This window comes from Ursus arctos, unplaced genomic scaffold, assembly GCF_023065955.2.
Source record: "Ursus arctos isolate Adak ecotype North America unplaced genomic scaffold, UrsArc2.0 scaffold_11, whole genome shotgun sequence".
In the NCBI taxonomy this organism is placed as follows: Eukaryota; Metazoa; Chordata; class Mammalia; order Carnivora; family Ursidae; genus Ursus; species Ursus arctos.
Window position 1 is genome coordinate 62489012 of NW_026622775.1, and position 14932 is coordinate 62503943.

General features: G+C 51.3%; 1 protein-coding gene across 1 annotated transcript; it reads left to right on the forward strand.

Annotated features, from left to right (window-relative positions):
* Positions 1–1176: 1176 nt before the first annotated feature.
* SOX7 (SRY-box transcription factor 7) lies at positions 1177–8321 on the forward strand. Its single transcript, XM_026518906.4, has 2 exons — positions 1177–1490; positions 5519–8321. The coding sequence occupies exons 1-2, from the start codon at positions 1253–1255 to the stop codon at positions 6439–6441; spliced, it is 1161 nt and encodes a 386-aa protein (XP_026374691.1). The 5' UTR covers positions 1177–1252; the 3' UTR covers positions 6442–8321.
* The last annotated feature ends 6611 nt before the right edge of the window (positions 8322–14932 follow it).

Sequence of the window (14932 nt, forward strand, 5' to 3'; positions counted from 1 at the left end):
ATGCAGTAGGCTGTGTCTAAGCCTTATTTACTCACTCACTTATTCATCCACTTATTCGGCAGTTCCTGAGTGCCTACTGTGTGCGGGTGTTGCAGTAAAAGCCAGGAGGACAGCCCTACTCACATGAAGCAGGGGATCGAGTGAGCTGTCCTCCAGGGCAGAGGGCTGGCATCTTGAGAGACTGCCGTCAGCTCCCAGCCCTTAGCCCTCCGAGTTGAGCGCAGGCCCTGAATCTGCCGCCATCTAACCTGGGGAGTGGGAAAACCATAGGGGAACGCGGAGGGGAGGGCCGGAGCAACTCCATTCCGAGGGGCCGGTCGAGCCTGGCGGAGACAAGAGAATATACAACCAGAAGGAAATTTCCTGAGAGAAGATATAGACCGAGGTGCTGGAGACCCTGCGGACCTCTGAGACAAGCGTGGTGTGGAGAGAAGGGTGTTGGGGACAGAAATCAGGTGGCAGAGTAAATAAAGGAAAACTGAGAAGCAGACAAGCCCTCAAGACAGCCTGGGACTCCAGGGGTAGTGGGGTTGGGGAGTGGGGGCTCGGTGAGCACTGCCTAGAACTCCATGCGGGGTGCATCCCTAGTCCTTGCCAGTCTCTGGCCGCCAAAGTTGACTGGGAGTGAGGTTGTTGAAGCCCGGGTCATTTTAGAAGAGTAGGAATGTTCTCTTCAGAACGGTTCACAGGCCGCTCTGGGGGGATTCATGGTCAATGTCGCTAGCGCGCTGCCAGGCTAGCGAAACCTGTCTGACTTAGGTTCTTCATGGGATTCCAGCCGCGGGAGGAGTTGGAGTGTGGGTGGGAGAGGCCACGGCCAGTCGGGACAGGGCACTGGAGTCTGGCTCCCGCTCCAGGGCGAGGTGACTGCGGGCGGCGCCCGCCTCCCAGCTCTGCGACACCTGCACCCAGAGCGGGCAGGACGGGAGGCGGCCAGGCGCGGATTCCCGGGAGGGACTCGGAAGGCAGAGGGGCGGGCCGGGGCGGGCGCGGGGAAGTGGCCCTCCCTCCCCTCTCCCCCTCCTGGCGGGTCGGAGCGGGGACGCGGTGGCCCAGGACGCAGGGAGTGGGCCAGCGCGGAGACGGGGGGAGGGGCCGCGCCGCCTTCGAGAGTCATTGGAGGACGCGGCCGCCCGAAGCTGATAAATAAAGGGACGGGCCGCGGCTGCCAGCCAAGTTGGACGCCCGACCCGTGCGAGGGCCAGGTCAGCGCCTGCCCTGCGAGGCGAAGCGAGGGGACCCCCGTGCGGCCATGGCCTCGCTGTTGGGAGCTTACCCGTGGCCCGAGGGGCTCGACTGCCCGGCCCTGGAAGCCGAGCTGTCGGATGGGCTGTCGCCGCCGGCCGCCCCCCGCCCGCCGGGGGACAAGGGCTCGGAAAGCCGTATCCGGCGGCCCATGAATGCCTTCATGGTGTGGGCCAAGGACGAGAGGAAACGTCTGGCGGTGCAGAACCCGGACCTACACAACGCCGAGCTCAGCAAGATGCTGGGTGAGTAAGCTGGAGGGCGGGCGTGGCGTCCGGGGAGGTCGGCGGGCCGGGGGCGCGGGCAGAGGCGGGTCCCCGGGGCTCGCGGCTGGGGGCTGGGTAGGGGTCCTGCGAGAGCGCGGAGCCTGGGGACGACCTGGCGTGTGGGTAGGCTTGGGGAGCGCTGGCGCTCGCGAGGCTGGGCATCTGTGCGAGCGTGGGTATGCGCGCAGTGACCGGGATTCAGAGCAGGGACACCTCGACGAGGCCCAAAGCGAAACCATGCGGCCCTCTGGGGTGGGCCAGGAAACCCACTCGCGGGAACAGGAGCGGAGTTTGGGGTCCCAGGGGACAGGCGGGGCCGACACGGGCCTGGCCCCTGTCGCCTGGCGACCGGGACCTGCACGCACACAGGTCAGGACGGAAACGCAGAGGCTGGGTGGAACCGGTGTTTGCTAGGAATACCGAAGCGGGAAACCCTCCATTCCCTGAACTTTCCCACTGGCACAATCACAGAAGGAGGTTGTAACTATTATTAACGAATATTCGTCAAGGGAAACCTTGCGGGAACACATCCCTTCTTTAACTTAATTATTACACCTACAGCAGGAAGTACGCAAATAGACTCGATTCGATAATGTATTTCTCAATCGCAGGAGCGGAGGTACTGTGATTGGGATGCTCAGGACTGCCACTGAGGTCTGTCCTGGATCCTGCCACTTTCCGAGTGCTGCTGCGCGCTCCCAGCAGGGGCAAAGGGCCTAGGGACCGGGACAAACCAGATGGGAGGAGCCCAGAGAAGGGATTTAGGGCACGTCGGAAAATTTAGAGTTCGAGTTGGGTTTTCGTCCGGGTTTCTTCTTTCCCACGTCTGGAGCTGACTACTTTCAACACCACTCTACTCCTAACCCTTTTGCCCTTCCACCGAGGTTTTATTCATTTTAAATTGTGGAAACCTTTGTAGGCACAGTGGGACAAGGGAAAGTATGTGGCCACCCGAGGCTGTCCTAACCCTCCCCATCCACACCCCCCCCAACTGAGTCTTCTTCCTTTTCCCACCAAAGCTCCAAACCCTGGAGTGAGGGCTGTCACCCAACCACCTGGCGAAACCTACAGGCCTGCAGAGAGGGTCCCTCCTGCCCTGTAGATGCCCTTTTTCAAAGCTGCTGGTTTCAAAAAGTCTCCTACCCATGGCCCAGTCCCCTGGGTAGATATGCCCAGGACACACTGGTGGGTCAGTTGTCTTAGTAAGCCTCTTTCTACATAAAAACTATTTAAAATTATATTTCATACCGCGTGGGCATGAAGACAAATATATTAATATATACAACAGTAAAGCATTTACCTAAAAGTTCATTTTTTTCTTCAGGTTTTTAAAGAATGAAAACACTTTTTTTTGTGGGTCCCTCAACATTTTTTTAAAAGATTTTATTTATTTATTTGACAGAGGGTGAGAGAGACAGCAAGAGACACTAGCAAGGGGAGTGGGAGAAGGAGAAGCAGGCTTCCCACTGAGAAGGGAGCCCAACTCGGCGATCCCAGCCCCCGGGGATCATGACCTGAGCTGAAGGCAAACACTTAACGACTGAGCCACACAGGTGTCCCCCTCAACATTTTTTTTTTTTTTTTTTTTTTGGTGGGCCCAGGCACTGTGCCGTTTGTTCAAACGCAGCTCCTGTGACCAGGATCCAGTGAGGTTTCCCTTTCGGGCCCAGGCCAGAGGTGGGAGAGGAGCTCAGGCTGGGGAGCCTTGCAGGACTGAGGCTCCCTGCTCCCAGGGGACAGGCAGGTGAAAGGTCCTACCTGACAAATAATGCCTCTTGTGAACTGATCTCTGCTGGAGATTTGCCCTTAGGCTTCCAGAGGTTATAATTCATTTTGCGGGAAAGACACTGATTCCTTCCTGCTTAACCACACAGCCCCTGGCCCTGGGCAAGGGGCTTTTAAAAATATGGACTTTCTACACCTGTTAATAGGGGGGCAACAGAATGATTCACTCCATGCTCTTGCCCAGCCCTTTCTTTTCTGACCTAGGAAAGAGTCCCCGACTTTTTTGCCAATAAGCTTTCCAAGCTTCAACATTAAAACCTTCACTTAGTAGCACTACTATTTTTAGGACACTATGAATAAGAAGGCACATAAAGACAGTTATACATTTAATGGCATCTAAAATGATTATTTTATTAATAATATGACATGCGTGTACACTTAGAAGCTAGAGTCACGTTTTATATTCAGTCCACAGACGGGGTGCAGGGTGTGCCTGGATCTTGGGCCTCTTGCAACAACTTTGCAGTCTCAGCCACAGGCTGGGAACTGCTGACCAACCCCAAACCCAGAGGTCCTGACACCTTTCGAGTTGCCCTTTTAAGTGACAGCTAATTATATTAATTGATGACTCTGTCACAATCCTTATAAACTTTCATCCCAATGGTAGAGCGCCCTTTAATAATTGCCTCCTCCAGTGCCCTTTGAGGGCCAGGCATGCGGAGTCTGCCAGTGCGGGTACCAAGGCGGCAGGACACGCAGCTCTGTACTGGGCCCTGTGCCGAGGGTTCTGGGTGGGACATATGGCCCCTTTCCTTACAGGGCCTGGGGATGGGGGTACTCCCTCCAAGCTAGTAGGTCTCAAACTTCAGGATACATTAGAGTCGGGTGTGTGTGTGTGCAGAATCCAAAGTTGCAGAATCCCCAGTCCACCTGGGGAGGTCCAGAAATGACCTTCAGAAAACCAGCAGCCAGAGAGATGTGCAATGAATGGACTGACAGATGAGAGAGAGAAGCTAAAGCAATTTACAAAACAACACAGAAAGGAGTAAGGATGAATAGAGAATCCAAGTGAAACCAGCACTTTAGCACCAGTGGGCTACAAGCCTGAGATGATTCTTAAAGAGAGAGTTTGAACTGGATAGTATCACGGCACATTTTATAGTGAGGAAAATAGAGACCCAGGGAAGTCAACGAATTTGCTTCTATAAGAAGAGTCAATGATGGGACGCCTGGGTGGCTCAGTTGGTTAAGCGTCTGCCTTCTGCTCAGGTCATGATCCCCTGGTCCTGGGATCCAGTTCCTTGCTCAGCAGGGAGACTGCTTCTACCTTTGCCTGCTGCTCCACCTGCTTGTGCTCTCTCTCTCTCTGACAAATAAAATCTTGAAGAAGAAGAAGAAGAAGAAGAAGAAGAAGAAGAAGAAGAAGAGTCAATGACTGAGCAATTAACCCCCTGACACAGTCGAAGGGTACTAATTAGGTAGAGAGCAGGAAGACTTATCATGAGTGTGTGCGTGCTTGTGCACCTGTGTTCGTGTGCACGCATGTGTGTCCATGCACTGTGTGTGCGCGTGTGCCTGTGCATGCTGCCGGCAGAGGCTAGCATTCTGGCAATGGGCTTCACATGGTAGGGTCCTAACTCACCCTCAGATGTGAGGGATAACTGTCCCCTAAGTGAGATCCTGTAATTTATTTACACCTGTGAAGTGATGGACTGAGCCTGAGTTCCCTCACAAGAAGGCCTGTGGGATTTATGCCATAAATAAATATAGCATCACTTCCTGAGAGAGCGATAATCAGCAAAGGCAGAGTTTTCATTAAAACGCACAAATGCTTAGGCTTGGTCCACATAGTGTAAAAAAAGAGCCCAGATCAATGTGGTCGTTATATATTTTTATCGTGTGTCTGACATTGGGTCTGGTGGGCCTTTCACTGTGAATCCCGCATTATTTATACGTTTGCGTTTTCTAGCGGCTTTTAGAGGAGAGGTGAAGTGACCATGTGCGTAGTTGGCGGTACTGGTTTTTCAGGATGCAAGCGGGAGAGATTGATTTGGCCTCGCAGTGCCGGAGTCTGGGCTAGGAGCGGGGGTGCGAAGAGTGCGGTGCCCTTTGTGGCCTTTGTGGAGAGGGGGGAAACCGCGGGTGGGATGCGGGATGGAAGACGGAGGCGGACGGCACGTGCGAGTGTGGACGCTGGGAGGCACGAGCGTCTGAGACAGGTGCAGCAGCCCCCCCAAGCCGCTCAGATGCTGAAAGTGGCCTTCTCTGACTTGTGTGAGCAGGAAAGTCGTGGAAGGCGCTGACGCTGTCCCAGAAGAGGCCCTACGTGGACGAGGCGGAGCGGCTGCGCCTGCAGCACATGCAGGACTACCCCAACTACAAGTACCGCCCTCGCAGGAAGAAGCAGGCCAAGCGCCTCTGCAAGCGCGTGGACCCGGGCTTCCTCCTGAACTCCCTCTCCCGAGACCAGAACGCTCTGCCCGAGAAGCGGGGCAGCGGCCGCGGGGCGCTGGGGGAGAAGGAGGACAGGGGTGAGTACTCCCCGGGCTCCGCCCTGCCCAGCCTGCGGGGCTGCTACCACGAGGGGCCGACTGGCGGCGGCGGCACCCCGGGCAGCGTGGACACTTACCCGTACGGGCTGCCCACGCCCCCGGAAATGTCGCCCCTAGACGTGCTGGAGCCGGAGCAGACCTTCTTCTCCTCCCCTTGCCAGGAGGAGCATGCGCACTCCCGCCGCATCCCCCACTTGCCGGGGCCCACTTACTCACCGGAGTACGCCTCCAGCCACCTCCACTGCGGCCACCCCCTGGGCTCCCTGGCCCTGGGCCAGTCCCCGGGCGTCTCTATGATGTCCACTGTACCTGCCTGTCCCCCGTCTCCTGCCTATTACTCCCCTGCCACCTACCCCCCTCTCCACTCCAACCTCCACGCCCACCTGGGCCAGCTTTCCCCCCCTCCCGAGCACCCCGGCTTTGATGCCCTGGATCAGCTGAGCCAGGTGGAACTCCTGGGGGACATGGATCGCAATGAGTTCGACCAGTATTTGAACACTCCTGGCCACCCAGACTCTGCTGCAGGGGCTGTGGCCCTCAGTGGGCATGTCCCGGTCTCCCAGGTGACATCAACAGGCCCCACAGAGACCAGCCTTATCTCCGTGCTGGCTGATGCCACGGCCACGTACTACAACAGCTACAGCGTATCATAGAGTCCGAGGCAGCCAGCCCAGCCCAGCCCTGCCTCGCCGCAGCCCTCTCCGGCCCGCGCGCTGAGCAGAGGCGACCGCGTAGTGCTACCGGCTTTCCTCCGACCGCCCGGGGTGTGCAGGTCTGAACTGTCCGCGGGGCAGAACGGGGCTCTGCCGATCGGATCGGAGTGTCCCTTCACTCCCTGCCGCCTACATTTTTAGTATATTCCTTCAAATGGGTTCTCATTGGCTACGCCCTGGGAATAAGGCAAGGTAGTTGCCGAAAGATGGTTAACCGGTAGATTTTCATTTACTTCTCCCGGTACCCCACACGGAAACAACTGTGTGACAATCTCAGCGGCATTCACACCTCTCCAGCTTCTGACCCAGACCGATGGGGTGCAGCCGTCCTGATCATTGGGTGCTCCAGGTGAGGAAAGGGCTGGGATCCAGAGGATCCGGTCCCAGTTCTGCCTTGGAGGGCTGGTGGAAACCCACTCGGCTCTCTTCCCCTTCCAGCCCCTCCCCAATCTGTAAAGTGGGGGACAGACTTGACACCTAAGGGGACAAACCCTTCTGCTCCAGGGTTTTCTGATCCAGGATTCTTTCAAGGCTAATTAAAAGGGAAACAAAGTTTGTCTTAGTAAGTTCATTAACGTCCAACCTAGTGATAATTCTGTGTGCGCAGCCCTAGAACACACGCCTTTCTGCACTGCCTCCAAAATGATCATGGTCTTTCAAAAGGACTCTTCCAGTTGAGAAACAGCATTCGTCTTGATTTGGGAAATTAACCACTAGGGTTGACTGCATCACTGAAAATGAGATTGAATTCAAGCCACTGGTTTTTAAACCTATTTTTTAAGATATATTTTTTTTTAATCACACACATTTCGAGAGAATATACACAGCCTGGATATATGCAGTCAGTGTATGTGGGACACACACAACACACACAACTTCGTGCACACCCTTAAACGCATGTCTGTGCAGCCTAAACCAGATACTTTTGTTGATATTGGCAATGCCTTGTCAACTCCCTGTTCCGAATGACCCAAAGAGCAGGGAACCTAAAAAGAATTTCTACACAGCAACATCACTTACCTCCAATCTAAATGTGTTCATTTCTTGAGCAAAGTTTCCACGTACTCTCCCCTCTGCAGGCGCAAAAAAAGCTTCCTTCTCCCCTTTTTCCTTTCCCGGGGTTTCTTTTTCTCTTCTTCTCTGTTCTTCCTCCACCCCTGAGTTGCCCATGGATTCAAAGGTCCCCTGGCTTAAAAATCCTAAACATGATTCCCATGGCTGAGATGGGAACTCACTCTCCTCGCCAGACAGCTGGTTCTTGGGAACATCTTCAGCTAACACTTCAAAACAACTTCCCCTTCACTAGACTGACTTCCCAAAGAACAGAAAGGCACTGTGATTCAGAAAATGTTTCTGAGCCCTGACCCCATCCCCCAAACATTTGCATCCCTCTCTCACACCTCCTTTAAAGGAACATATCTAGCAATGAGGGAAAGGACAGTTGTTTGTCTTTTAATTACAGTGTATTATTGTCTGTATGAAATATGTAAGTGTTTTATATATTCTCCTATTTTTAGCTTATATTTTATATTGTTGAGAGATCCTTGTTTTTTCTTCCAAGGTCCTACTATAAAATTACTTATAAGATATAATTAATCTTTATGCTATTGCTGTATATGACATTTGGTAATAAATAGTAAATCATTGACAGTATGGTGCAGTCCAGAATGTGTATTAATAATCTTGTAAACCATTACCACAGACATTAAGCTAAACTGTTCCTTTTTTTTTTTTTTGTAAGAACTACACATGCTTTGGAACGGTTGTAGGTATTGATCTGTCTAAAATATTTAATTTAAATAAATGTTTTTGTACCATGACCATTCTATCATTTGAAATATAGTTTTGCAAACAGAAAAAGTTTTCCAGGGAGGCGTAGATGTTATGCCCAGTTCTCCTTTCTAGGACTGGTCAAAATACTTTCTACATCAATTTTTTTATTTTAAAAAGTTATCTTGCAGGGTTGGTTTATTTTATTTTATGAATTATGGTAAAGAGATAAAGCCTAATTTGGCACGTTAGAAACAGTGTTGTTATTGAGACTATTGAAAGAAAAGAGGAGTTCATAAACCTCCCTGCAGAACCATTTTCTCCTCAGGGTGACTTCACACTTGCAAAGTGGAATGAAGTGATTATCACGTGCTCTGAAGATAGGACGTAAGTTCTGCCCAATTGCTTCCTTAAGGCTGCCACGTTTTTTCCTTCTTTGAAATAATCTAGAAAAATACCTAGCTCTCTCTCTTTACTATGCATTTATCGATGTGGTATAACAAGACATCGCAGGCATTCAAAACCTGGTGGAATGTTGTGGAGAAGGCAGAGAAGCGCCTGGATTGGTAATTAAAGGATGTAACGTCTTGTGAGGTTTAGGATTAAAATCCCAGCCAGAAAGTGCCTGGAAAAGCTGATGATCACTCAGTCCCCTTGCAGGGTGCCCTGCCTGGCTTCTCTCCATGGGGAAGCAGTTGTAACTTGTTCAAGTCAAGGGTAGCCATGTCTTCTCCCAGGCTCTCTGGGCCAGGGAGTAGGTTCTGGGAGGGCCCAAATGGGCATATGTTCGTCCTTCAATTCTGATCATAATCTATAGTCATTACTTTAATAGCACTTTATAAATGTAGGGAAATTTATGGCAAGTTTTATGGGCTAATCCTCACCCATGGTCCCAGGTGGGGCCCTGCCATCCATCCACCCCACTGTGCCAGGGACACTGAGGCCCAGGGTGGGAGCTGGCGCAGTTTAGCTCACCCCACTCAGTTGGTGGAGGAGGCTGGAGTTCCAGCCCTTCATCAGATACATTTGTTGGCAGTGTCAGTCCAATAGTCTAGCAGCTTCATGCCTCTTTTAGCGCCTCAACATGGCATGGAACGGCATGCAGTCCAATTCATACCTCTCACAGCCCTGAGGAAAGAAAGAATGAGCAAAGAGGAAATTACAGAGTCAGAGTTAGATGAAACCCGAATTCATTGCTGTCCAGGCCCACCGTCGTGGCTGGCTGACAGTGGCAGTCTGCAGGGTCACCAGCTGTCTGGAGGACGCGTCGGGCAGTGTCTGCACAGGACATGGGCCCGCGGCACTGCCAAATGGGCATTTTTTGTTCCAGGACATACTGTGGGAGCAGGAGCGCTGTCCCTGCCGCTGGGAGGGCAGGAAACAGGCAGGCGACGGGGCTGCTCTTTCACTCCTGCTCAGCCATAAGTGAAACAGTTGTTCCTGGAAGCCAGGAGTATTTTGGAGTTTTAGCTGCTCATTCTGAGAACCCACCTGTCCCCAGTGACAAGAGCACCTTTGGTTTGACTGATGAGAATTGATGGGTCTGCACGATTGCCCTTTTTTTCTCAAATGTAGATGTGACTATTTCCTTCCTTCCTCAGATCCTTCAGTATCTGCTCACCGCCCATGGCACCCAGGGAGAGCACAGAAGTGGGGTCATGTGAATGCAATGAGGTTCCTGCTTCTGGGCTTCTCACTTTTTAGCCCGGATAATATATTCATATGCCAGCCCCCCCACCCCTACCTTCCCAACTGTATGAGCTTCAGGGCCCACAACACCTGGCTTGGCCCCATGTGAGTCCCCCTATGGCTAACTTTCTTCCTCTTTCCAGAAGCCTTGCACAGCATCCCCCTACCCACCATTGGGTACCTACTGCACAGAACGCCTATTGTTCTCTGAAATGTTTTTCTTTCCCATACTTCTGTGCTTATCCTGGTGCTCTTCCCCTACAGGGGAGACCCTCACTCCCATCGCCTGTGTGATGACATCCCACACACCATCCAAATCCAGCTTACATGTCCCCAAGCCTGCCTGGCAGAAGGGCCAGTCACTGAGCTCCCATAGGTCTTGAGCAGACGTTGGTAATGGCACTTAATGCTTGGCAATGGAATCATCCACCCACATGCATCTTCCCCAGCAGGACAGACACAGAGTAGCTGCTCAAAAGTAATATGAATGAATAATAAATAAACTTCTGAGGTATTCCAGTTCATCTTGGTGATAAAGACCTAAAACCTCCTGGATCCCTATTTCCCTGCCCATCTCTCTGGACACCAACACCCTAGAGCCTTTGTGTGTGTCTCATTCTCAGGGCTCAGGCTGGATGTGATGCATCCTTGGCTATTCACTCTCAACCACTGACTGTAGCCTGTAGTAAACAGCCAGGAATGGGCACAAGGGGACCGCAGGACAATCTCCTCTCCCATCCCGTCCTAGAGTAGCGGAATAGAGCTGAGGTTGGTAACATTTGTAACTGTCTGCTTTCCTTTTGAAAATTATCTCTTGATTTCCTCTAGTGAAAGGGATTTGGAAGGAAGGGAGAGGGGAGGAAAGGAGAGAGGGAGGGAGAAAAGTGATATATTTATTATCTATCTATCATCTATTATCTATCTATCATCTATCATCTTTTTTAATCTATCCTTCCTTCCATCCATCCATCCATCCATCCACCCACCTGACCCATCCATCCATCCATATCTGTCTATCATCTATCTTCTACTGATATTTAAATTCTCAAAAGAGACAGTCTTTGTAGAAAGTTTAGAGAAAAAAAGATCATCTTTTATCCACAACCTCAAGACATTGCTGTTAATTTTTTTACATAGGTCCATCCAGTCTTTAGAATTTTGTTTTTGTCTAGCTCTATGTAGACATATGTCTCTTATAGTAGAGATTTTTATTCATTAATATTAGGTAAACATTTTCCTGTGCTATTAAACTTAATTTTTCTGCAAAAAGTGTTTTCTTGTCAGTTGAAACAGCAATTTGGAAAAAAGAAAAATTAGCCACTCCATGACTTTGACATAACTATTTTCGATATGCTCATTTTGGTATCCTGAACTTTCCAGGCTTGTATTTGTGTGTTCAAAATTGTACCTGGTGTGATCACAGTGTAGATATAGATACTGTTGGTATTTGGCTTTATTCTCTCAAAAATCATAGAAAAACATAGAAGTTTTGCCGTATTGATATTTATCTTCATATTATTATTTTTGATGATGGCTCAGTATTTCAGAACATTAATGTAGCTTAATTTACTTGACTGCTCCCTTGCTCTTAGATCTTCTTCTTTTATTTTTTTCCATTATAAGTAACACTGCAATGAACATTTCCTTGTTTATGTTTTTGGCTTGACTTCCAACAGGGAATCACCACATCTGGATGTACGAACAAGTTTACATCTTTTGCTTCAAACTGCTTGTTTGTTGGGTTTCCCAAAGAGTCTCAAGTGATAGCTAAGGCACAAAATGCCACCATTCAATTCCAAAGATGAACTAACTCTTAACAGGAAGAATTCTGAAGACTATTTATGACTGACTAAAATCTGACCATGCTCAATTGGCTTCACTTGTCATGGTGGCTTTGTCTTCCTCAGGACCTATTACGTGCTCATTGCTGGTTTCCATCGGCAAATTGTGAGTGTTCCTTTCCCCAGACACCACAATGGATGGCATGCCCTTCTCTGAGCATCAAGGTACTATGTAGGGGAAAGGGTTATTCTGTCAACAAAGCAGCTAGGTTGGTTCCAGAGTCCCTCAGAACACCATCAGCACTGCTGGCTGAATTCACAGGGCACTCAGAGCTCTAAACACTCTAGGAGGGTATCTGGAAAATGCCTGGACCTGGAGGCAAGTGTCTGATCTTACCCCATTATTGGATTTTGATGGGAACTTGAGTAAATCTCCGGACCTGTTCTCTCATCTAAGGAGATGGTGAATTTGTAGACACTTGAGAAATTGTAAGCTTTGTATGCATGTACAGGATACCTATTGTCTATTTTAGATTTCTTTAAACAATTTAGTGGTTGCTTTTTTTTTTTTTTTTTTAGGCTTGGAGGCTGTTACTAGTTTGAAAAATCTGGAGCCATGTGATTGTCCTACTGGGGTTGCTTGTGAGATAAATAAGGGAAAAGGACTCCTACTACATGGCTAAGGGGATTACAGATGACTCACTCAGTTTCCTTGACTGGACGCTGAGTGGGATTGGAGGAGACCATGGGATCATTTAGACCATTTTCCCACCTCTATTGAGGGCTGCCGCTTAGCCACTCTTGGCAGATGGCTTTCTGTCTGATCCGAGCCCTTCAGAAAAAGGGATCTATCTCTCTGTAAGCTAGTCTAACAACTTCCATCATCAGAAAGTTCCTTCTTGTACTTCACCTAAATCCTTCCTGCTTCAGTCCAAGTCCTTGTAGGCTTGATGTCATCTGTGAAGAGGGACACGTTTGTCCCCACCTTGCCCAGGTCATCCTCATCCTTGTAGGCTGGTGGTCCTGCTCCTCTACTCTTCAGTGTGGGACTATGTCCGAGGCCTGGATAGGGTGCTGTTTCCTCCAGGTCCTCCCTGAGGTATGCATTCCCCTTAATCAGATGCTGAACTTTGTAGGGATGTTGGAGGGGCAGGAGGAGGAAGGTCTCTTTGTATGCTGTGTGAGAGAGGGAGGCTGGGGATTTCACCAGGGAGTGGGAGCATGGACTCTGTGGGTACTTTTGGAATGTTCTGCATGTAGGCATATGGTGTAGTTATTTCTCAGAGGGTCATGCAGCTAGGTCACATGATGGGTCCCCTGGCTCTGCTCACCGTCTTTCTACAGGTCACTCTTCTTCCATCACTCTGAGGGGCTGTGGGGTGACACAGGTCTGGAACAAGTGAGGGGGGGGGCCTTAAAACAACAGGAATGTTCCAGTGGATTCTGGAAAAATCACTGGATTCTGATGAATGAAGAGTTTGTAGCCTCCAGAGGCCTCAGGGAGCTTGCTGTTGCATCTTGGAGGTTCTGATGACAAAACTTAAAGGTGGAGCTGTGACTTCCTTGGAGAACAGGTCATGAGAAGGGGGCAGGTGGCCACAGGCATCTGCCTGCTCTGGCCTGTGTTTCTCCACACCGACTAGTTCTTATCATGTCAGAGAAGCCAGGGAGGTGCAGAGCTCTTCCATTCCAACCCAACAAGTCCTGGAACCTGCTTTTTCTTCATTCCCTTCCCTGAAAAGCAGAAGCATCAGTGCCACATCTCAGGGCACTGTGAAGGTCAGGGAAAGTGTGTAACCTTTAATCTACAATGAAGTGATTTGTTCTGATGATGACCATCACTCCGCCGGGGGTGTCCTCAAGTAAACAGAATAGTTACATTTTCACTGGAAAGAACATGGGGCTTGAAATTAGGAGGTTCTCATTCTAATTCTGTGACCTTGAAACAAATCATGGAGGTCAGAGCTGGAAGGAATCATTGTTATCATGCTGTCAACACCCAGGTTTGATGAGAAAGGAAATGGAGGCCCAGAGAGGTCAGGGGACTTGCCTGAGAGCAGGCTGTGAGAGTAGAAGCGAGTGCAGGGCTGTCAGGGGAGGGTAGCGATGGGGAGGTGAGGGGTGAGACCCTTCAGAACCGAGGTGGTCAGTCTTCCTTAGCCAAGCAAGGGGGCTAGGACAGGGCTGTGGGCGAGGGTGCCCCCCACAGCTCTCTCTGATGGATGCGGGGGGGGGGGGTCTCAGCAGTGGGCAGGGGCTAGTGGCATAGGTGCAGGGGTGCTGGGTAATGGGAAGAAGGAGTCCTGGGAATAGGATGGGAGGGGAGGCAGGAGTACTGTGGGTTAGCAGGCCTTCAGAAGACCTCCAAAGTTTCTTCTTGTGCTTCTTGAAACCCAGCTGGTCTTGGTGGGTGCTGGCCCAGGAGAGGGAGGCTGGAAACAAGCCTCCCAGAGGACAAAATCCCAGTGCACTCTGCTGGGAGGCAGGCACACAACCCTAGGGTTCCCAGACACTTCAGGGGACAAGTGGTGGCTTCCAAGGGCCAGAGGCTGGCTCAAAGGGGCCCAACAAGCCCACCCAGACCTGTCTGGGAACAAGTAGAACCCTGTGTTGTGTTTCTGCCATCCCTGACTACAACCCCCCCACACTCCCTGCCTGTGTCCTGGCTGTAGGGGCCCTGAAAGGCAGCAGGGGGGTCAGGGGCGGCAGAGTGGCTGGGAGGCCAGGGTGCCAGGGCACAGCTCCAAGGGCAGCAGGCCACGGCACTCCACGCCACCTCTCCAGTGACTGGATGATGAAGAGAGCAAAGGCGTGGAGGAGGGGCTTTGAGAGGGCGGAGGAGCAGCCAGGCTGCTGAGTATTTTCCTGCCCATGGGAGCTGCTGTGACCAGGAGGAGGAGGAGGATGTGGCCCAAGCCCAGTGTTTCCTGCCTGATAAGCCAGCCCCTCCCTGGGAGCCCTGGCTGGGCCTACCTTCTCGCCCAGAGCCCTGCCCAGGGAGGGACTGGCTGAGGAGGAAAATCACTTCTCCAGATTAGCTCGCCCAGGCTGAGCCTTCCTCCCCCGCCCCTGTCCCCACCGCAGCCACAGGAAATGAGGCTGGGGCCCAGCAGCCCAGAGGTTCCCACCTTCAGAGCACTCAGGCTCCAGGCCCAGGGACTCTGGTCTGTCTCGGGGCCCCACCGTCCAAA